Source organism: Erithacus rubecula, assembly GCF_903797595.1.
Source record: "Erithacus rubecula genome assembly, contig: scaffold_163_arrow_ctg1, whole genome shotgun sequence".
NCBI lineage: Eukaryota > Metazoa > Chordata > Aves > Passeriformes > Muscicapidae > Erithacus > Erithacus rubecula.
Window position 1 is genome coordinate 242,172 of NW_027636142.1, and position 23,074 is coordinate 265,245.

General features: G+C 52.6%; 1 protein-coding gene across 1 annotated transcript; it reads left to right on the forward strand.

The window, feature by feature from the left end:
• Window positions 1-15,020: 15,020 nt before the first annotated feature.
• LOC306815583 (class I histocompatibility antigen, F10 alpha chain-like) lies at window positions 15,021-21,674 on the forward strand. Its single transcript, XM_079332160.1, has 5 exons — window positions 15,021-15,175; window positions 19,414-19,677; window positions 20,057-20,329; window positions 20,987-21,259; window positions 21,352-21,674. Exons 1-5 carry the CDS (start codon window positions 15,109-15,111, stop codon window positions 21,657-21,659), a joined length of 1,185 nt encoding a protein of 394 aa, XP_079188286.1. The 5' UTR covers window positions 15,021-15,108; the 3' UTR covers window positions 21,660-21,674.
• The last annotated feature ends 1,400 nt before the right edge of the window (window positions 21,675-23,074 follow it).

The window sequence follows — 23,074 nt, forward strand, 5'->3', positions numbered from 1 at the left end:
TCAACTGTCAAGGAATGGCAATGCCTAACACCGTGTACATGTGATGTCATCCTGCACTCCAGCATGAAGGATGGAGTCTGGGTATCCCAACATTGATGGGACTCAATCCAATATCTAGGCCTGAAGATTGCAAAGACTTGCCCAATGTTTGGATGATTAATTAATGCTGTGGGGGGGATTTCTTGTTAGGGTTGGGATTAAATGTGCGAGATTTTATTTCTGTTTGGATTTGGATGTTTATTACTTTTTATTTCTATTCTAGTTTTACCAAAGGTGAGTTTTGCGATATTTTGAGTTAAACAATTTAAAATGAAGACTTTTTTTGCAGGTATTTTAAGGATAAATTGCTTAATTAAGAAATGATGCTTAAATTATTTTTACTTTTAACTTAATAACTAACAATTTGTGGCTTGTAATGCAGACTTTTTATTTAATTATGAAATATTACTTAGACTTATGAAGAAGAAGGCCAAAAGGACAAACTTTTGTTCTAAAAGTACTACTTGTTTTATATATGTATTATTCTATTCTAAAACTTTAAAATCTTTTTTCCAACATTTTAAGATTGTTCCTGGAAAAACAATGCTTAGGTCTAGTATATAGGAAATTATGGATGAGAGCCAGAGGGGATCAAGAAAAGATCCTGTCAATATGGGAGCCTGACCTAAGATTGAACTGCTGGATGGTTCAGTTGGTGACACAACACCAGAATGGGCAGTAGCTACTCCGAAAACTCAGTATTCACAACCGTGTAACTGGAGGAAACAGGAGCTCTGGTCCTCCCAAATTTCCCCTGCCCTAATCATGCAGCAACACATGGGGAGGGGGACTGGCTCAGGTATCTCATGATGCAGCAGAGATCCACTTGCAGCCAATGGAGACCCAGAATGGAGGAGGGATTCACCTACATCCTGTGCTGTGGGGGTACCGGGAAAATCAAAGGCGGCACCCCCTGCAATTGTAGAATTAAAAGAGGGAGCAAAACCTGTGAGGGTACGGCAGTATCCTATTAAATTAGATGCCAAACGAGGAATAGCCCCAATGATTTCTCAATATACAACTCTTGGGTTATTGAAGGAGTGTGAGTCTGAATATAATACCCCAATTTTTCCAGTAAGAAAACCCAATGGTAAATATAGATTAGTACAGGATTTAAGAGCAATTAATGAGATAGTAAAGGACATTTACCCGGTGGTTGCCAATCCCTATACCCTGTTAACATCCGTGTCAGAGAAATTTAAATGGTTTACTGTGATTGACTTGAAAGATGCCTTCTTCTGCATCCCGTTGGCAGAAGAAAGTAGGAAGTACTTCGCCTTTGAATGGGAAGATCCTGCGACAGGACGGAAAAGACAGCTCACGTGGACCCGACTTCCTCAAGGATTTAAGAACAGCCCCACAATCTTTGGTTATCAACTCACCAAGGAATTAGAGGAGTGGAAGACTACGCAGGTAAAAGAGTCTCCTTTTTCTTATGTGGTATTACAATATGTGGATGACATACTAGTGGCTACAGAAGGAAAAGAAAAATGTACCTTTTTGACAATTGCCTTACTAAACATGTTAGGACAAGCAGGATATCGAGTCTCAAAGGAAAAGGCGCAGTTAGTACAAGAAAGCGTGCTATATTTAGGATGTGAGCTAACCCAGGGACAACGCCGGCTAGGCGTGAATAGAGTAGAAGCAATTTGCTCTATCCCACTTCCCAGAAATCATCAAGAATTGAGATCATTTTTAGGCATGGTCGGGTGATGTAGACTATGGATATTGAATTTTGGACTGATGGCTCTACCATTGTATGAAGCTTTGAAAGATCAACAACTGGAATGGACCCCCTCTTGGAAAAAAGGCATTCCAGGATCTGAAGCAAACCCTGAAAGAGGCGCCGGCTCTGGATTTGCCAGATTTGAACAAACCCTTTCAACTGTATGTAAATGAAAGACAGCGGCTGGTGACTGGGGTATTGACTCAGAGGTTGGGGTCCTGGAAAAGGCCGGTGGGGTATTTTTCAAAGCAGTTGGATTCTGTAAGTGCCGGGTGGCCATCCTGCTTGAGGGCTGTAGCAGCAACAGTGCTGCTGATACAAGAAGCTTGAAAACTCACATTGAGGGGAAAAATGACTGTGTATGTTCCTCATATGGTGTTAACAGTGTTAGAACAAAAAGGACCACATTGGCTATCATCCAGCCAAATGTTGCAGTATCAGGCAATATTGAGAGAGCAGGATGATGTAGAATTAGAAACTACTAACCATGTAAATCCGGCAGAGTTTCTTCGCAGTGAGGCGAAAGAAGAAGAACTTACACATGATTGCATTGAAGTAATTGAACAAGTATACTCCAGCCAGCCGGAATTGAAGGATACACCATTGGAAACAGCAGACTGGGAGTTGTTTACCGATGGATCCAGCTTTATGGAAAACGGCACCAGGTATGCTGGGTATGCAGTGGTCACGGTTTCACAAGTAATAGAGGCCAAAGCCTTGCCTCCCGGAACATCAGCACAAAAAGCGGAAATTATCGGACTAACCAGAGCCTTAATTTTAAGCACAGGAAAGAAAGCAAATATTTGGACTGATTCAAAATATGCTTTCGGAGTGGTACACATTCATGGTGCACTGTGGAAAGAAAAAGGGCTTCTTAATTCACAGGGGACTCTAATAAAACATCGTGAAGAAGTTTTGGCTCTGCTTGATGCCGTGCACAGACCGGAGCAAGTGGCAGTAATGCATGTATGAGGACATCGAAAGGAAGAAGGAAAGATATTCGATGGTAACTGTTTGGCAGATTACACGGCACGAGATCCGGCTCGACAGGTTTGGACTCAGATGGCTTTAATACCTGTTAAGGTAAATCCTATAACACCTTATTTAAATCAACAGCCGCAGTACACCCCTGAGGATGAAAAATTGGTGCACTTGCTCCGGGCCCAGAAGAACACTATGGGATGGTATGTAACCCTTACAGGACAAGTAGTGGTACCCGGGAATATCACGAAAGTCATTTTAACCACAGAACACAATAAATGCCATTGGGGTGCAGAGGTATTGGTGAAATTTCTGAAAAATGACATAATCTCTAACCGGATGCTAACATTGGCAAAGCGGGTGAATGCAATGTGCCCAGTTTGTTTGAAAAAGAATCCTGTAGTGAAAAAGCAAATTCAGTTAGGAAAATTGCAGGTAGGGCCGGAGCCAGGAGATTATTGGCAGATAGACTTTTCAGAATTGCCACGAGCACAGGGGTATAAGTACATACTGGTTTATGTGTGCACATTTTCTGGATGGCCAGGAGCTTTTCCATGTAGAACCAATCAAGCTAAGGAGGTAGTTAAGACATTGTTGAGGGAAATTATTCTGAAATTCGGGGTTCCACTAGGGCTATCATCAGACAGGGGGCCACATTTCATTGCCACCATAGTACAGGAAGTAGCATGAATGTTAAATATAACCTGGAATTTACACCCACCATGGAGACCTCAATCAAGTGGACAAGTAGAGAGAATGAATCAGACCTTAAAAGGGCAAATTAGAAAAATCTGTCAGGAAGCCAAATTACAGTGGCCCCAAGCATTACCACTAGCTCTACTAAGAATTAGAATCAAGCCACGAGAGAAGGTGAGAGTAAGTCCATACGAAATACTGTATGGCAAACCATACCACGCAAATAGTCTGAAAGGTGATTTACACATAACAGGGGACCAGGTAGTTTTCAATTATATAATTTCTCTTCACAGAATTCTTAGTTCTCTGCGAAGGGCTTTGCAGTGGAACAGACCACTTCCTCTAGAGAATCCTGTCCATGACATTCAACCTGGAGACAATGTGTACATAAAAAACTGGTCAATGGAACCACTGAGGGAAACATGGGACGGCCCGCATCTGGTAATTTTGACAACCTTTACAGCAATCAAGGTGGCGGGAATTGACAACTGGATACATTACACTCGAGTCAAAAAGGTTCCTACTCAATGGGAAACTCAAATCATGTCCCTGACGTGTTTGAAAATACGGGCTGTACCAAACTGTTAATTACTGCTTTGTTAGTGATGTTGAGATCTTTGTCTACTCATGGAATGGTAATTGTCTCTGTTTCAGAACAGGATACAACAGATAGTTGTAGCAATGGAAAGGATGAACGTGAATTTGACCTGTGAGATCCGAGATGACCAGAAAATTGGAGCTGAGGAAATTATACCATATTGGAAAAAGGGGGGTAAAGACTGTAAAGGTGATATTGTCACAGTTTGGGATAGAGATACACACACTGGTAATACTACATTGATGATAACAAATGTAACGACAGATGAGACAGATCTGTTCACATGTTTAGTAGTGGTACAAGGCAGTTTCGATTACAAGCAAATTAGACTTAAGGTAGAAAAGTGGGGGAGTAATATTAGCAAGATAGTGGTTTCCCCTTTCAAGGCCAAGGTTGATATGTGGGATGGACCTCCTTTAAGGATCAATTGCACATGGACAATGAAAAGATCATGTGGACAAGAATATTCAGTTACTTGGTGGAAATGGGAGAAGGAGGCTGCGCAATGGACAAAACCTATAGGACAAGCAAATGTGGTGATAAGTGAATTTGCAGGAGTATGATGGTTAAATAATACTCGAGCAAAATTGGGGTCATCTGAGGGAAGTTATATTTGTGTAATAATATGTGGTTGGTATGCAAACTATGGAAAAAGGGAAGTTGTAGGGACAACCCATTTAGGACTGGGAGTGAGACCAACACATGGAATATACCGAGCAGAACGAGGAGTTCCGGTAATTTTGGAATGTAAGGTGAGGGCTGGAACTGAATTCACAGGATTGAGATGGTGGTTCAGGAAGGGTAACCTTCCCCAAAGTAGCAAACATCACGCTGAAAGGAGAAAGCTAGGACATTCCCTTACTTTAGTCATACAAGACGTACAAAAAAGTGATGAAGGAACTTATTGGTGCTGGGTAGCGAAAGAGGCTTGGTGGGCTCACTCAAGGACCATGGTGATAATAACACAGGGATGGATTCGGTCACGGAAAACCAGAGAGGCACCCAATAATACAGAAATTGAACTCCCGGAGTTCAAACGAGGTAATGAACAGGAAAATCTAATTGTAGGATTAATTAGAGATTTTGGGATGGTTCAAAATATGTCCAGGATTACAGCATGTTTGCCTTTACCACAAGCCGCAGGTGAACCCATTCCATGGGGAATAATACCTATTACGGAAATGCCAAATGCTTTTGCTAATATAACATGAAACTGCAGGATGGTACCGAAAGAAATTGTTGAATGGATAAAAACATGTACTATTTTATTTCAACAGTTAACTCAAAACCAATGTGAACAGTTACCAGGATATTTTGCTTGGGTAAATGATCCTAAGGTGGATGGAAATTGCATGATAACAGGAACAGTAATGTCGCCGTGTGCAAAAAGTATAATACGCAGGAAAAGGGTAACAAGGGAAGAAGTGTGTGAAAAACATACACGGATTACTACCTTGGAAGAATGGGAAACAATTTGGGGACCAAGCTTGTTAGAAACCTATAGTTACATTGATACAGTTAAATGGTGCATCCAGTGGACGGGGAAAGTTAATCAGACACACAAAGGTTTAACTATGCTACATTCTACGCAGAGACAACTCAGACAGCAAAAGGAAAATTGGAATTGTATAAAAATATACACTTGTGACACTCCGGAATTAGAAATTGGACTGATGCCTGTAAGGATGCTATTAAAATTAGGATGTGAGTGTAGAGGATATAACCATTCTATGACAGGAACTGCCAGCCAGAAGGACATAAATTGCAAGACTACCAGATTAAGGAGTCCAGGGAATTTAGTATGGGTATTAGGACATGGTTTGTGGACAACTCATATGCCAGTAGATGGGCCAGTTACCCAAATCACGTTAGGAATCCAAACATTATGTCCCTTCTGGAAACAATCTAAATTAAAACTACAAATGACAAGGCACAAGAGGGAAGCAGAAAATGAGGAAGATCAATGGCATGAACCTGACAGTGGAGTAAAGTTTGGTTGGGTGTTAGAATCCTTGTTTGCTCAAATTGCCTCTTACAGGAATAGAGAAATGATCTATCGATTGATGGGACAAACAGAAAGATTAGCAGCTGCCACCAAGAAGGGTTTTAGGGATTTAAATCTCCAGCTGCAAGCTACAACTCGTATGACTATACAGAATAGGATGGCTTTAGATTTGTTGTTGTTAAAGGAACATGGGGTGTGTGGATATTTAAGCAATAAAATAGACCACTGTTGTATCCATATCGCAAATGTGACAGTTGACGTAGAGAAAGATATTTCTCAATTAGAAAGTGTAGAAGAAAAAATTAAAGATTTGGAAAAAGAGGCAGAGCACAATTGGGTTGGTGCTCTGTTTCAGTCATTAGGGCTCCAACTTTCTGGATGGATCTCATCAGTGATACAATATGTAATTATGATTGTAATTGTGGTACTTATTGTCGCTGGAGTGTTTAAGTGCATTACAGGTGTAATAACCAAGGTGCGACTGCATGCTAGAAGACTGCTCAGCGCTGTCACCTATGCTCCAGTGACACCACCTCCATCATATAAGGACACGGTGCAATTTGTCCGATCTCCAGATGAGGATCGAGTGAATATTTGAGCATCCCTTCAAAGGAGATTGAGTGATGCTCAAAAGGGGGGAGTTGTTGCAGTATGTTTCAGTAAAATTGAAATATAAAATTAGTAGTAGTTATGCTAAGGACTGATCAAGTAGCTTAGGCCCTGAGTTGGCGAGAGTGAGGGGTATTCAGTTAAGTAAATTTATGTGTGTACCGAAGTAGAACTTGCTGACACAGTAGAAATGTTACTCTCTTGAATAGTGCATTGTTTATCTACATGATGTATGTGACTTGTCTAGCCGAGTGTAACAATTTATTACTTAGAGGAATGTAGACAGATTAGGAGAACGTTGAGAAAATCACATAGAGGTAGTGAAGTAAGAAAATCAAGGATAAAGAAATTCTCCAAGAAGTGTATTTAAGCTCTGAGAAATTGTAATCGGGCGAGCTCTGACTTTGGACGCTAGTCCTCAGACCCCAGGGCCCTTAATAAAGCATCGCACTAAACAACCTAGTTGTTTCGTGTCTCTCTGTTGGGCAACAAGGGGAGATTGTAACCCCATGGGGCACAATGGGACCAAGGGGCTTTCATGAAACCATGGGGCCTCATGGCACCAAGGGGCCATTTTGAACACCATGGGGCCTAATACAGCAAAGCGGATTTTGTGTCACCATGAGTCCTCTGATAATCAAGGCACAAGTGTGACACCAAGGGGCCTCATAGAAACAAGAGGGTATTGACACACCATGGAGTCGAACAGAACCAAGGGGCCATTGTGCCACCATGGGACTTCATGGAACCAAGAGCCATTGTGAGACCATGGGACCAAACAGGCCAAGGTGCCAATGTTACTCAATGCTGTCCACTGGAACCAAGGGGCTATTGTGAGACCATGGAGCCTAAGAGAACAAAGGGCCCATTGTGATACCATGCAGCCTATCTGAACCAAGGGTCCATTGTGACACCATGGAACCTAACAGAAGCAAGGTGCCATTCTGATACTATAGGGCCCCATGGCACCAAGGGGCCATTTTGAAACCAAGGGTGCCTAACAGAACCAAGAGGCCATTGTGACACCATGGGACCGTAGAGAAGCAAGAGGCCATTGTGACACCATGCGTCCTCATAGAACCCAGAGTGCATTGTGACACCATGGGGCCTCATAGAACCAAGGGTCCATTGTGGCACATGGCAGTCATAGAACCAAGGGGCCATGGTAACAGCATGAGATCTCAGAGAATCACAGATCCACTGTGGCACTATGTGGCCTATCTGAACCATGGGGCCATTGTGATACCATGGGGTCTAACAGAACCAAGGGGAACTTGTAACACCATGAGGCCAAACAGAACGAATGGGCCATTATAACTCCATCGGGCCTTATGGAACCAAGGGTCCATCATGACACAATGAGTCCTAACAAAACCAAGGGAAAATGGTGACACCATATGTCCTAAAAGAACCAAGGGTCTATTGGGAGTACCATAGGGCCTAAGGAAACCCAGTAGCCATTGTGACCCCATTGTGCTGTATGAAACCAATGGGCCATTTTGATACGATGGGGCCTAATAGAACCATGTGGCAAATGTGACATCAATGTGCTGCCTGGAACCAATGTTCCATTGTGACACCATGGGGCCTAACAGAATAAATGGGCCATTCTGACAACACGGGCCTCATAGAACCAAGATACCATTGTGACCTGATGGGACCTCATAGAACCAATGAGCTGTTGTGACACCATGGGACTTCATGGAACCAAGGGGCCATCATGACATGACGGGGTCTCAGTGAACCAAGATGCCATTGTGACACCATGGGGCCTCATAGAACCAAAGGTGTATTGTGACACCAGTGGGCCTAACAGGACCAAGTGTCCATTGTGACATATGAGGGCTCATAGAACTCAGGGGCCATTATAAGACCATGGGACCTCACAGAACCATGGGTCCATTGTGACACCATGTGGCATGTCTGATCTAAGTGGTCATTGTTGCAACATGGACTCAAACAGAATCAAGGTCCATTGTGACACCAAGTAGCCTCATGGCACCAAAGGGCCATTTTGAACACCATACGAGCTCACAGAACCAAGGGGCAATTATTAACACCATGGGGCCTAACAGAACCAAGGGGCCATAGTTACACCATGGGTCTTAACAGATGGGAAATTGTGACACCATGGGGCATAAAAGAAGCAAGGGGTTTGGGTCACACCATAGAGCCTAACAGACAAAGGGGCCATTTCCACACCATGGTGTCCACCAGAATCAAGGGGCCATTATGATATTATGGGGCCTCCCAGAACCAAGGGACCTTTGTGACACCATGGAGCCTGACTGGAACACGGTGCCATTGTGACACCATAGGGCCTCATGGCACTGACGTGCCATTTTGAACACTATAGGGTCTAAAAGAACCAAGGGGACCATTTTATGCCCTGGGGCATAATGGCATAAGGGTTTATTGTGACACCATTGGGCCTAACAGAACGATGGGTCTGTTGTGACACTATGGGAGCTCATTACACCGAAGGGCCATTGTAAAAACATGGGACCTCATGGAACCAAGGGTCCATTGTGACACCATGTGGCCAGTGTGAACCGAGGGGCTGTTCTGACAACATGGCTCCTAAGAGAACCAGGGGAAAATTGTGACACTATGGGGCCCAAGGAATGCAACCGGCATTTGTGACGCCATAGTGCTTAACAGTGCAAAGGGGCCACTGTGACTCCATCAGACCACACGGAACGAAGGGGCCATTGTGACACCACAGGGCCTCATAGCACCAAGGGGCCATTTTGAACACCATGGGAGCTCATAGAACAACCGGGGCAATTTAAACACCATACGGACAAATAGAAACAAGGGGACATTTTGACATCATGGAACCTCGTAAAACCAAAATGCCCTTGTGACACCAATGGACCGCAAAAACCAAAATTGAATTGTGACACTGTCGGGCCTATGAGAACCAAGGAGCCATTGTGACACCATGGGTCCTAAGAGAAAAAAGTGGTGGTTGTGGCACCATGGGGCCTAACAGAACCAAGTGGCTGTTGTGACACCATTATGTTGCATGGTACCAATGGTCCTTTTGACACCATGGGGTCTGACAGAACTAAGGGATCATAATCACACCATGGTGTCCACCAGAACCCAAGGCCCATTGTGACACCATGTGACTTCATGGAACCAAGGGTTCATTGTGACACCATAGGTCCTCAGAAAACCAAGGGGTCATTGTGACACTTGGGGCCTAATAGACCCAAGGGTGTATTGTGACACCATGGGACCTAACAGAGCCAAAGGGCCATTGTGACACCGTGAAGGCTCATAGAACCAATGGTCCATTGAGACACCATGGGATCTCATGGTATCAAAAGGTCATTGTGACACCATGGGGCCTCATAGATCCCAGGTTCCATTGTGTCACTATGGCACTTCATGGAACCAAGCGGCCATTTTGACATCATGGAGCCTCATGGAACAATGTTCTATGATGACACCATGGGGCCATACAGAACCAAGGTGCCATTGTGACACCTTGGAACTTAAAAAACTGAGGAGCCATTTTGACATCATGGGCCTCATAAAACCAAGGGGCCAATGTGACATCATGGGACCTCACAGAATCATGGGTCCATTGTGGCACCATCTGGTATGTCTGATCAAATTGGTCATTTTGACAACATGGACCCAAACAGAACCAAAGTGCCATTGTGACATGAAGCGGGCTCATGGAACCGATGGCCCATTTTGAACACCATGGGAGCTCATGGAACCAAGGGGCAATTATTAACACCATGGGGCCTAATAGAACAAAGGGGCCATGGTGACACCGTGGGGTCTCATAGAATTAAGGTTGTGTTGTGACACCATGGTGCCTAACAGAGCCAAAGTCCATTGTGACACATGGGGGCTAATAGAAGCAAGGGGCCCTTGTAACACCTAGAAACACATAGAACCTCATGGAATCAAGTGGCCATTGTGACACTTTGGTGCCTCATAGAACCAAGGGGCCATTCTGGAACCATGGGGCCTCTGAAAACCAAGGGGTGATGTGGACACCATGGAAACTATTGAAACCAAGGGCCATTGTTACACCATGAGGTCTAAGAGAAGCAAGGGGCCATGGTGTTACCTTGGGGCCTAAAAAAATCATGGGGCCATTTTGACACCATGGAGTCTCATGGAACCAAAATGCCATTGTGACACCAATGGACCACAGAAACCAAAGGGGAATTGGTACACTCCGGGGCCTAATAGAACCAAGGTGCCATTGTGGCACCATGGATAGGAACATATAAAAGTAGTCATTATGGCAGCATGGGGAATCACCCCCAGATCTCCCAAATTTCCGTGTCCCCCCAGTTCTCCAGTCCCAGCGCTTTCTTCAGGGCGGTCCCAGGGGGTCCCAGGTGTTTCTCAGAAAGCTCCAGGGGGTCGCAGCGGGGATCCAGAGGGATCCAGAGGAATTCTCTGGAAATCCCCCTTCTCCCCTCCCCCACCGCGCTGCCTCGGTCACTTTCGCTTCCGCATCTCAAACCGAGAGACCGGGATCTACCCAGCTACCCGTGACGTCACAGACACGTTGAGTTTCCATTGGCGGGCAGGAAATCGCGGCGCCAATGGCGGGGCCGGAGGCGGCTCTGGGGGCGGGGCCAGCGCTGGGGACGCGGCCAGCTCTGGGAGCGGGATCGCAGCGGAGCAGCGCGATGGCTCCAGCGCTGGGGCTGGGGCTGCTCTTGGGGCTCCTGTGGGGCCTGGGGGGCGCGACGAAAGGTGAGTGGGACCCTCCGATACCGGGACCCCTCGGAACCGCAATTCCCGGGCACCGGGACCCCCCTGAACTTTCATTTCCGGGCACCGGGAACCCCCCAACCCTCCATTCGCGGGCACGGAAACCCCCGAAATCTCCATTTTGGATCCTGTGACCCCCCGCATCCCCCTGCCCAGCACCGGCATCACCAATGTACCCCCTTATCTGGCACGGAGACCCCCCTGTACCCCCATTTTCTGCTCACCAGCACCCCTTGAACCCCCATTTTCAGGCAGCAGAACGCTCTTGAGCCCCGAATTCCGGGAAGGAAATTCCCCCTTAACACACATTCCCCAGCACGGGAACCCCTGAACCCCCATTTTGGGCACGGGGACTCCCCCATACTCCCTTCCCCAGCACCGGGACCCCCCTGCACCCCCTAATCCGGGGCTGGGATCCCCCCGCAGCCCCGTCAGTGCTCTGGTACCCCCCTGCACCCCCATTCCCGGCCATCCCCACACCCCAGTTCCGCCCTTTCCCTCGGCTCTTGAACCCCCAGATCTCCCAAATTTCTGCATCCCCCGAGTTCTCCATTGCCGGCGCTTCCTGGGAGGGGGTCCCAGGGGGTCTCAGCGCAGATCCAGTGGGATCCGGATGAATTCCCTGGAATTCCCCTTTACTCCCGTCTCGCTTTCGCGTCTCCCAAACCGCGTCCCCGGGATCCGCCCGCCCCTCCCAGCCCAGCCCCCCTTTCCCGTGGCCCAGGGACCCCCTGGACCCCCGTTCCTGCCTTTCCCAGCTCCCAGATCCCACTTTTCTCAACAGTGGGGACCCCTGGAGACCCTTTCCTGGGCACAGGGACCCCCTGGATCCCCCATCCCGCCTCTCCCGGTCCCTCCCTTGAACCTTGCGCCCTTCCCGGCTCTCCCAGTTTCGCTTCCTGATCCTTGGACTCCGCCAGACCCCCCAATCTCTGAGTCCCCCCCCAGTTCTCCACTCCCTGATCGTCCTGCGGGGGGGTCCTGGGTGGTCCCCGGGGGTTTCAGGGGAATTCCCAGGGTTTCCTCTGTCCCTTCCCCCTCCTCGCGCTCCCCGGTCACTTTCGCGTCTCCCAAGCTGCGGCTTCGGGATCGGCACCGGGACCCCCTGAACCCCCGTTCCTGGGCACGGGGCCCCCTTGAGCGTTCATTATGGGGAACGGGAACCCCCCTGTGCCGCTTTCTCCTCTCCTGAAAACCAAATCACCCCGTTATCTGGAACCTGGAATCCCCTGAACCCCCATTCCCGTGCACGGAAACCCCCCTGTACCCCATTTCCCGGCCCTCCCCCTCTCGGGGACCCAGCCCCCCATTTTCCTTCACCTCGGGACCCCCTGAGCCCCCATTACTGGGCATGGGGACTCCCCCCGCACCCCCTAATTCGGCATGGGGACCCCCTGCACCCCCTTCTCGGGCATCCCGCCCTTCCCAGCCCCCAGACCCGCCCTTTTCCTTCCCTTTGCACCCCCAGATCTCCCAAATTTCCGTGTCCCCCCAGTTCTCCACTCCCGGCGCTTTCTTCAGGGCGGTCCCAGGGGGTCCCAGGTGTTTCTCAGAGGGCTCCAGGGGGGTCGCAGCGCGGATCCAGAGGGATCCAGAGGAATTCTCTGGAAATCCCCCTTTTCCCCTCCCCCCCGCGCTCCCTCGGTCACTTTCGCTTTCGGGTCTCTCGAGCTGCGCCAAAGCTGCGAGCGGGGACGGCTGCGATGGCTCCAGCGCTGGGGCTGGGGCTGCTCCTGGGGCTCCTGGGGGGCCTGGGGGGCGCGACGAAAGGTCAGTGGGACCCCCCGAAACAGAGACCCCCTGAACCGCAATTCCCGGGCACCTGGACCCCCCTGAACTTCAATTTTCGGGCACCTGGAAGTCCCTAACCCTCCATTCGCGGGCACGGAAACCCCCGAAATCTCCATTTTGGGTCCTGTGACCCCCCGCAATCCCCCTGCCCAGCACCGGCATCACCAATGTAACCCCTTATCTGGCACGGAGACCCCCCTGTACCCCCATTTTCTGCTCACCAGCACCCCTTGAACCCCCATTTTCAGGCAGCAGAACGTCCTTGAGCCCCGAATTCCGGGAAGGAAACTCCCCCTTAACACACATTGCCCAGCACGGGAACCCCTGAACCCCCATTTTTGGGCACGGGGACTCCCCCATACTCCCTTCCCCAGTACCGGGACCCCCCTGCACCCCCTAATCCTGGGCTGGGATCCCCCCGCAGCCCCGTCAGTGCTCTGGGACCCCCCTGCACCCCCATTCCCGGCCATCCCCACACCCCAGTTCCGCCCTTTCCCTCGGCTTTTGAACCCCCAGATCTCCCAAATTTCTGCATCCCCCGAGTTCTCCATTGCCGGCGCTTCCTGGGAGGGGGTCCCGGGGGTATCAGCGCAGATCCAGTGGGATCGGGATGAATTCCCTGGAATTCCCCTTTACTCCCGTCTCGCTTTCGTGTCTCCCAAACCGCGTCCCCGGGATCCGCCCGCCCCTCCCAGCCCCAGCCCCCCTTTCCCGTGGCCCAGGGACCCGCTGGACCCCCGTTCCTGCCTTTCCCAGCTCCCAGATCCCACTTTTCTCAACACTGGGGACCCCTGGAGACCCTTTCCTGGGCACAGGGACCCCCTGGATCCCCCATCCCGCCTCTCCCGGTCCCTCCCTTGAACCTTGCGCCCTTCCCGGCTCTCCCAGTTTCGCTTCCTGACCCTTGGACACCGCCAGACCCCCCAGTCTCTGAGTCCCCCCCATTTCTCCACCCCCTGCTCGTCCTGCGGGGGGTTCTGGGTGGTCCCCGGGGGATTCAGGGGAATTCCCAGGGTTTCCTCTGTCCCCTCCCCCTCCTCGCGCTCCCCCGGTCACTTTCGCGTCTCCCAAGCTGCGGCTTCGGGATCGGCCCCGGGACCGGCACCGGGACCCCCTGAACCCCCGTTCCTGGGCACGGGGACCCCCCTGCACTTCCATTTCGGGGCGGACCCACCTTTCTGGGCACAGAGACCCCCTTGAGCGTTCATTATGGGGAACGGGAACCCCCCTGTGCCGCTTTCTCCTCTCCTGAAAACCCCATCACCCCGTTATCTGGAACCTGGAATCCCCTGAACCCCCATTCCCGTGCACGTAAACCCCCCTGAACCCCCATTTCTGCTCTCCGGGACCCCCCTGAACCTCAATTTTCGGACACCGGGACCCCTTGAACCCCATAACTCGCAAAAAGACCCCCCCTTGAACCCCATTTCCTGCGCACCCGGATCCCCCTTATCCAGCCCCAGTGCCCCCCTGTACCCCATTTCCCGGCCCTCCCCCTCTCGGGGACCCAGCCCCCCATTTGCTTGACCTCGAGACCCCCTGAGCCCCCATTACTGTGCATGGGGACTCCCCCCGCACCCCCTAATTCGGCATGGGGACCTCCTGCACCCCCTTCTCGGGCATCCCGCCCTTCCCAGACCCCAGCCCCGCCCTTTTCCTTCCCTTTGCACCCCCAGATCTCCCAAATTTCCGTGTCCCCCCAGTTCTCCACTCCCGGCGCTTTCTTCAGGGCGGTCCCAGGGGGTCCCAGGTGTTTCTCAGAGGGCTCCAGGGGGGTCGCAGCGGGGATCCAGAGGGGTCCAGAGGAATTCTCTGGAAATCCCCCTTTTCCCCTCCCCCCCGCGCTCCCTCGGTCACTTTCGCTTTCGGGTCTCTCGAGCTGCGCCAAAGCTGCGAGCGGGGACGGCAGCGATGGCTCCAGCGCTGGGGCTGGGGCTGCTCTTGGGGCTCCTGGGGGGCCTGGGGGGCGCGACGAAAGGTGAGTGGGACCCCCCGAAACAGAGACGCCCCTGAACCGCAATTCCCGGGCACCGGGACCCCCCTGAACTTCCATTTTCGGGCACCTGGAAGTCCCTAACCCTCCAATCCTGGGCAGGGAAACCCCGGAAATCTCCATTTTGGGTCCTGTGACCCCCCGCAATCCCCCTGCCCAGCACCGGCATCACCAATGTACCCCCTTATCTGGCACGGAGACCCCCCTGTACCCCCATTTTCTGCTCACCAGCACCCCTTGAACCCCCATTTTCAGGCAGTAGAACGCCCTTGAGCCCCGAATTCCGGGAAGGAAACTCCCCCTTAACACACATTCCCCAGCACGGGAACCCCTGAACCCCCATTTTTGGGCACGGGGACTCCCCCATACTCCCTTCCCCAGCACCGGGACCCCCCTGCACCCCCTAATCCGGGGCTGGGATCCCCCCGCAGCCCCGTCAGTGCTCTGGGACCCCCCTGCACCCCCATTCCCGGCCATCCCCACACCCCAGTTCCGCCCTTTCCCTCGGCTTTTGAACCCCCAGATCTCCCAAATTCCTGCATCCCCCGAGTTCTCCATTGCCGGCGCTTCCTGGGAGGGGGTCCCAGGGGGTCTCAGCGCAGATCCAGTGGGATCCGGATGAATTCCCTGGAATTCCCCTTTACTCCCGTCTCGCTTTCGCGTCTCCCAAACCGCGTCCCCGGGATCCGCCCGCCCCTCCCAGCCCAGCCCCCCTTTCCCGTGGACCAGGGACCCCCTGGACCCCCGTTCCTGCCTTTCCCAGCTCCCAGATCCCACTTTTGTCAACACTGGGGACCCCTGGAGCCCCTTTCCTGGGCACAGGTGTTGCCCGATGCCCCAAACAGAACACAAACTAACAGAGTTAGTTTATGCGGTGCTTTATTCAGGGCCCGGGGAACCTGCGGACTAGCGTCCAAAGTCAGGATCCCACAGCTCCCTTTTTCCATCAAGTTTTTATACCTTTTTACAAAGTGGTCTACGTGCAGAAATACACATTCTTCAAAACAATACAGATACATAAATCTTGCAGGTATCATTCCTAAAAGTTATAAATTTTGCATGCTTGTCTACTTAGAACTATAGGCTACCCCCCTTAATCCCCCTTGTATGTTTGCCCATCACCAGAACCCTTTATTTATTATTATTATACTTTAGCCTTATCTTGAAAGTTTCTAGATGTCCTATATGCCCTACTAAATCCTTTGATTATTGTTTTCACAGTTCTAAATGTTCTATATGCTCTACTAATTCTTTTCACTATTGTTTCACAAGGTAGGTTCTCAGGGCCTGTCCGAAAACTGCAGTTTTCTAAGCCTTAGCATGACTACTACTATATCTACATTAGTCCTTTTTCTCATTATTTCGGTATCACAGGGACCCCCTGGATCCCCCATCCCGCCTCTCCCGGTCCCTTCCTTGAACCCTGCGCCCTTCCCGGCTCTCCCAGTTTCGCTTCCTGATCCTTGGACGCCGCCAGACCCCCCAATCTCTGAGTTCCCCCCCAGTTCTCCACTTCCTCCTCGTCCTGCGGGGGGTTCTGGGTGGTCCCCGGGGGGATTCAAGGGAATTCCCAGGGTTTCCTCTGTCCCCTCCCCCTCCTCGCTCTCCCCCGGTCACTTTCGCGTCTCCCAAGCTGCGGCTTCGGGATCGACCCCGGGACCGGGACCCCCTGAACATCCGTTCCTGGGCACGGGGACCCCCCTGCACTTCCATTTCTGAGCAAACTCCCCTTTCTGGGCACAGAGACCCCCTTAAAGGTTCATTTCGGGGCACCGGGACCCCTCTGTACCCCGTTTCCCAGTCCTGAAAACCCCATCACCCCCTTATCTGGAATCTGGAACCCCCTGAATTCCCATTTCTGGGCACCGAGACCCCCCAGAACCTCAATTTTCGGACACCGGGACCCCTTGAACCCCATAACTCGCAAAAAGACCCTCCCTGAACCCCATTTCCTGCGCACCCGGATCCCCTTATCCAGCCCCAGTGCCCCCCTGTACCCCATTTCCCGGCCCTCCCCCTCTCGGGGACCCAGCCCCCCATTTTCCTTCACCTCGGGACCCCCTGAGCCCCCATTACTGGGCATGGGGACTCCCCCCGCACCCCCTAATTCGGCATGGGGACCCCCTGCACCCCCTTCTCGGGCATCCCGCCCTTCCCAGCCCCCAGACCCGCCCTTTTCCTTCCCTTTGCACCCCCAGATCTCCCAAATTTCCGTGTCCCCCCAGTTCTCCAGTCGCGGCGCTTTCTTCAGGGCGGTCCCAGGTGTTTCTCAGAGGGCTCCAGGGGGGTCGCAGCGGGGATCCAGAGGGGTCCAGAGGAATTCTCTGCAATTCCCCCTTTTCCCCTCCCCCCCGCGCTCCCTCGGTCACTTTCGCTTTCGGGTCTCTCGAGCTGCGCCACAGCTGCGAGCGGGGACGGCAGCGATGGCTCCAGCGCTGGGGCTGGGGCTGCTCTTGGGGCTCCTGGGCGGCCTGGGGGGCGCGACGAAAGGTCAGTGGGACCCCCCGAAACAGAGACCCCCCTGAACCGCAATTCCCGGAGACCGGGACCCCCCCTGAACTTCCATTTCCGGGTACCGGGAGTCCCCTAAATCTCCAGTCCTGGGCAGGGATACCCCGGAAATCTCCATTTTGGGTCTTCTGACCCCCCTCGATCCCCTTCCCCAGCACCGTAACCCCAATGTACCCTCTTATCTGGCACGGAGACCCCCCTGTACCCCCATTTTCTGCTCACCAGCACCCCTTGAACCCCCATTTTCGGGCAGCAGAACGCCCTTGAGCCCCGAATTCCGGGAAGGAAACTCCCGCTTAACACACATTCCCCAGCACGGGAACCCCTGAACCCCCATTTTTGGGCACCGGGGCCCCCCTGAACTTCCATTTCTGGGCACTGGGAACCCCCTAACCATCCATTCCCGGGCAGGTGAACCCCTGAAATCTACATTTTACGTCGTGTGACCCCCCTCGATCCTCTTCCCCAGCATCGGTCCGCCTGTACCCCCTTATCTGGCATGGAGACCCCCCTGAACCCCCCTGTTCTTGTCACCAGCACCCCCTGAACCCCCATTTCCGGGCACTGGGAATCCTCTAAACCTTGATTTCCGGGCACGGAGAAACCACTGAATCGTCATTTTCGGTCTTGTTACCTCTCCATCGCCTTTCCCAGCAGAAAACCCCCCTGAACCCCCATTTCTGTGCACCGGGACCCCCCTGAACCCCCTCATCTGGCACTGGGACCCCCCTGAACCCCCTTTTCGGGCATCTCGCTGTTCCCAGACCCAAGTCCCGCCCTTTTCCTTGACCTTTGGACCCCCCGAACCTCCCAACTTTCCGTGTCCCCCCGGTTTTCCACTCCCGGCGCTTCCCGAAACGGGGTCCCAGAGGGTCCCAGGGGTCTCAGGGGGGTCTCAGCGGGGATTCAATGGGATCCAGATAAACTCCCTGGAATTCCCCCTTTTCCCCGACCCCTCCCCCACCGCACTCCCTCTGTCTCTTTCCCGTCTCCCAGGCTGCGCCTCCGGGATCCGTTCGCCTCTCCCAGTCCCAGCCCCCCCTTTCCCTGAGCACGGGGACCCCCTGGATCCCCCGTCCCGCCTCTCCCAGTCCCTCCCTTGAACCTTGGACCCTTCCCGGCTCTCCCCGTTCCGCTTCCTGCCCACCCCAAATCTCTGCATCCCCCCAGATCTCCACCCCCTGCTCGTCCTGCGGGGGGTCTGGGAGGGTCCCTGGGGTATCATATAGGCTCCCAGGGGGGATTCTTGGCTCTGGGACCCCCCTGAATTCCCAGTCCCAGTGGAAAGGAAGGCACCTCCCTGCACTCCTTTATCCAGTACCAATCCCCCCCTGCACCCCCTTTCCCATCCACCCCGCATTCCCCAGCTCCAGACCCACATTTTACTTGACTCTGAGACCTCCTGGACCCCCATTCCTGTTTTTTATCAGCCCCCAGCCCCCCTCTCCCTCTGCATCAAGGACCTCTGAGCCCCCCATTCCAGCCATCCCGGGTCTCCCCACCTTGTGACCCCTCTTTCCTTGGCACTGGGGATTTCCTTGATCCCTTATCTCACTTCTCCCGGTCCTTGTATCCTCTTTTCCTTGACACTGGGAGTCCCCAGCCCCCATTCCTGGACACTGGGACCCCATGCACTCCCTTCCCAGCTCTCCCAGTTCCCCTTTCATTGATCCATGACCCCTCAACCCCCCCAAATCTCTGTGTCCCCCCAGTTCTCCACTCCCTGCACTACCTGGAGGTGGCAGTGTCAGAGCCCAGCCCGGGGATCCCCCAGTTCATGTCCATTGGGTACCTGGATGGGATCCCCTTCACACGCTACGACAGCGAGCGGGGCCGAGACGAGCCACTGACACAGTGGATGAAGGACGGAGCAGAGCCGGAATATTGGGATAGAGAGACCCAGATCTATGTGGGGAGCCAGCACGGGGCTGCCAGGGGCCTGGAGATACTGCGGGACCGGTACAACCAGAGCAGGGGTGAGTGGGGGGAACTGTGGGGCTGGGATGTGGATGCATGGGTTGGGATGGTGATCCATGGGGCTGTGGGGTTGGGATGGGATCTGTGGGGCTAGAGTGGGGATCTATAGTGCTTGAATGGGATTTATAGGGCTTGGATGTGGATTCACAGGCTGCCAAGGGGCTGAGATGGGGATCCATTAGGCTGGTATGGGATATCTTGTGCTGCATGGGTTGGGATGGGATCCATGGGGCTGGGGTGGGATCCATGGGGTTGGAATCGGGATCTCTGGGGTTGGGATGAGGCTCTCTGTGTCTCCTGGTGCTCCATAGCGCTGGAATGGGGCTCTGTGGGGCTGGGACACAATTCCATGGGTCTCTGTGGGTTCAATACCCCCAGGTCTCCACACAAGGTTGCGAGTTTATGGCTGTGACCTCCTGTCTGACGGGAGCATCCGTGGATCTTACCGGCATGGCTACGACGGGAGGGATTTCATCTCCTTTGACCTGGAATCCAGGAGATTCGTGGCAGCCGACAGCGCTGCTGAGGTCACCAGGAGGCGCTGGGAAGATGAGAATGAGGCTGAGAGTTTGATAAATTACCTGGAGCACATCTGCCCAGAGTGGCTCCAGAAATACGTCGGATATGGGCAGAAGGAGCTGGACCACAAAGGTGGGAGCAGAATTCCTGTGGGAGTGTGGGGTTTGGGAATGGAGGACTTGGGAACAGGGTAATTCCTGTGGGAATTCCACGGACGAATCTCCCCCCCATCCCATTGCAGTGGGAATTCCATGGGCAGATCTCATCTCTAACCCATTCCCATGATATTCCATGGGCAGATCTTACCTCTATCACATTCATAATAAATTCCATGGGCAAATCTCACCCCCATCCCACTCCCATGGAATTCCATGAGCAGATCTCACCTCCATTTCACTCCAGTGGGAATTCCATGGGCATCCCATCCTATTGCAGTGGGAATTCCATGGGCATATCTCACCCCCATCCCATTCTCATGGAATTCCATAGGCAGACCTTATCTCTATCCCATTCCTATGGAATTCCATGGGCAGATCTTATCCCCATTCCTGTGGGAATTCCCTGGGCAGATCTCACCCCCATCCCCTTCCAGTGGGAATTCCATGGGCAGATCTCACCCTCATTCCCCTGGAATTCCATGGGCAGATCTCACCCCCATCCCATTCCCATGGAATTCCATGGGCAGATCTCACCCCCATCTCATTCCAGTGGGAATTCCATGTGCAGATCTCACCCCCATCCCATTCCCATAGAATTCCATGGATGTCTCTCACCGTTATCCCATTCCAGAGCCCCCTGATGTCCATGTGTCCGGAAAAGAGGAACACGGGACGCTGATCTTGTCCTGCCACGCGTACGGATTCTACCCCAAGGCCATCGCGGTCAACTGGATGAAGGGAGATGAAATCCGGGATCAGGAGACGGAGTGGGGCGGGGTCGTTCCCAACAGCGACGGCACCTTCCACACCTGGGCCAGGATCGAGGCGCGGCCGGAGGAGCGGGAGCAGTACCGGTGCCGGGTGGAGCATCCCGGAATGTCGGAGCCCGGGATCCTCGCTTGGGGTGAGGCTGGGAATGTGGAATGTGGGAACTGGGGAGTTGGAATTCCCAGATGGGGATTCCCCTCCTCCTCCTCACCATCCCACAATTCCCAGAGCCGACATCTGGTGGGAATCTCACCGTGGTGGTCGCTGTGTCCGTTGTTGCCATCATCATCTTCATTGTCCTCGCTGGATTCGTTGTCTGGAAGCGCCAATCCGGTAACACACGGGATGGGGGTCAGGAAGGGGCACAGATCCACCCAGCACCTTTCTGGGAATCCTGTGCCACCGACGCTGATCCCACTGTTTTTCCACAGGGAGGAAGAATGAGAAGATATACCACGAGGCACCCAGTGAGTACCAGTGGCGGATCCAGCTTTGGATCCCCTCCATGTGGATCCCAGGATGGATCCTGGGGTTAATCCCAGTGTGTGATCCGTGCTGGAATCTCATGGATCTTCTCTTTCTGCAGGGAATGATGTGGGAGCAACGGCTTGACTGCAGGTACAGAGTGGGGTCAGGGTGGGATTCCAGAGGGGGATTGGGACAGGATGGACAGATTGGGATCAGGGAGGGATTCTGGATCAGAGGAGGGGTCCAGAGCAGGATCAGATGGAATCGTGGAGTGGGATCGGGGCTGGATTCTGGAGCAGGATCAGTTGGGATGATGGATAGATGATGGGTGGATGGATGGATGGATGGATGGATGGATGGATGGATGGATGGATGGATGGATGGATGATGAATGAATGGAAAATGGATGATGGATGGATGGATGGATGGATGGATGGATGGATGGATGGATGGATGGATGGATGGATGGATGGATGGATGGATGGATGGATGATGGAAGAGTGGACAGGGCAGGATTGGTGTGGGATGGATGAGGCAGGATCAGGTTGGGATTCCAGAGTGGGTTTGGGTGGGATGGATGGAACAGGAGTGGGCAGGATCCGGTTGGATCTGGAGCAGCTCCTGCTCTCCATGGGCTCCAGCCAGGCCCATCCTGTGGGATGGGGACAGGGTCAGGGTGACACTGTGACCCTCTCTCATCCCAGCAGCAATCACTGCCTGAGCAATCCATGGAGCTGAATCCAGCCCCTTCCTGTTCCCAGGAAACTGAGGCTTTCCAGCAGAGCTCCTCCCCGTGCTTTTACCCACCCACAGCTTCTGCTAATGGATCACTTTCCCATTTTGGCTTCTTCAAAGCCAAGAACCACAAACATTCCCAATGCTTTAGTTCTGGTGTGAAATTATCCTGCTTTGGGCAATAAATCCTGCTTGAGGCAATAAATCCAGGTTCCCTCCTCCAGTGTCTGTCAGTTCTTCTCTGAGAGCCAGGAATGAAAATAGGGACACCAGGAACAGTTTGAGGACACAAGGAACAAGATGGGGACACCAGGACTAGAATGGGGACACCAGGATTGGGATGGGGACACCAGGACTGACATGGGGACTTGCCAGCCACCCTTGGCTCCATCCCCCAGGATTCATTTCCCGCTCTGTGTCCCATGTTCGAGGTGTCCCCAGGAGGGTTTGGCTGTGTCAGGCTCCTGGAGGGGCAGTGGGATGGGGGGAGGGATCAGGCCAGGCCTCATTGTCCCCAATGGTCCTTGACTGTCCCAAAATCTGGATTTGGGATCTCAGAGAGGTTCCTGCTCATGACCATGGCCATGAGATGAGAGTGGCCATGAGTGACACAACCCTGAGATGACCATGGGATGACCATGACACAACCACAGCCCCATGAGATGATTGGAACAAGAGATGACCATGGGTTGGTCATGGCACAGCCATGGCCTTGAGGTGACCCTGATGTGGTCATCTCATTGTCCTG

Coding starts and splice junctions, on each gene's coding strand:
- LOC306815583 (XM_079332160.1), top strand. CDS start 15,109: ATGGCTCCAGCGCTGGGGCTGGGGCTGCTCTTGGGGCTCCTGGGGGGC. Junction 20,330..20,986: donor GAAGGAGCTGGACCACAAAG/GTGGGAGCAGAA, acceptor ATCCCATTCCAG/AGCCCCCTGATGTCCATGTG. Junction 21,260..21,351: donor GCCCGGGATCCTCGCTTGGG/GTGAGGCTGGGA, acceptor CACAATTCCCAG/AGCCGACATCTGGTGGGAAT.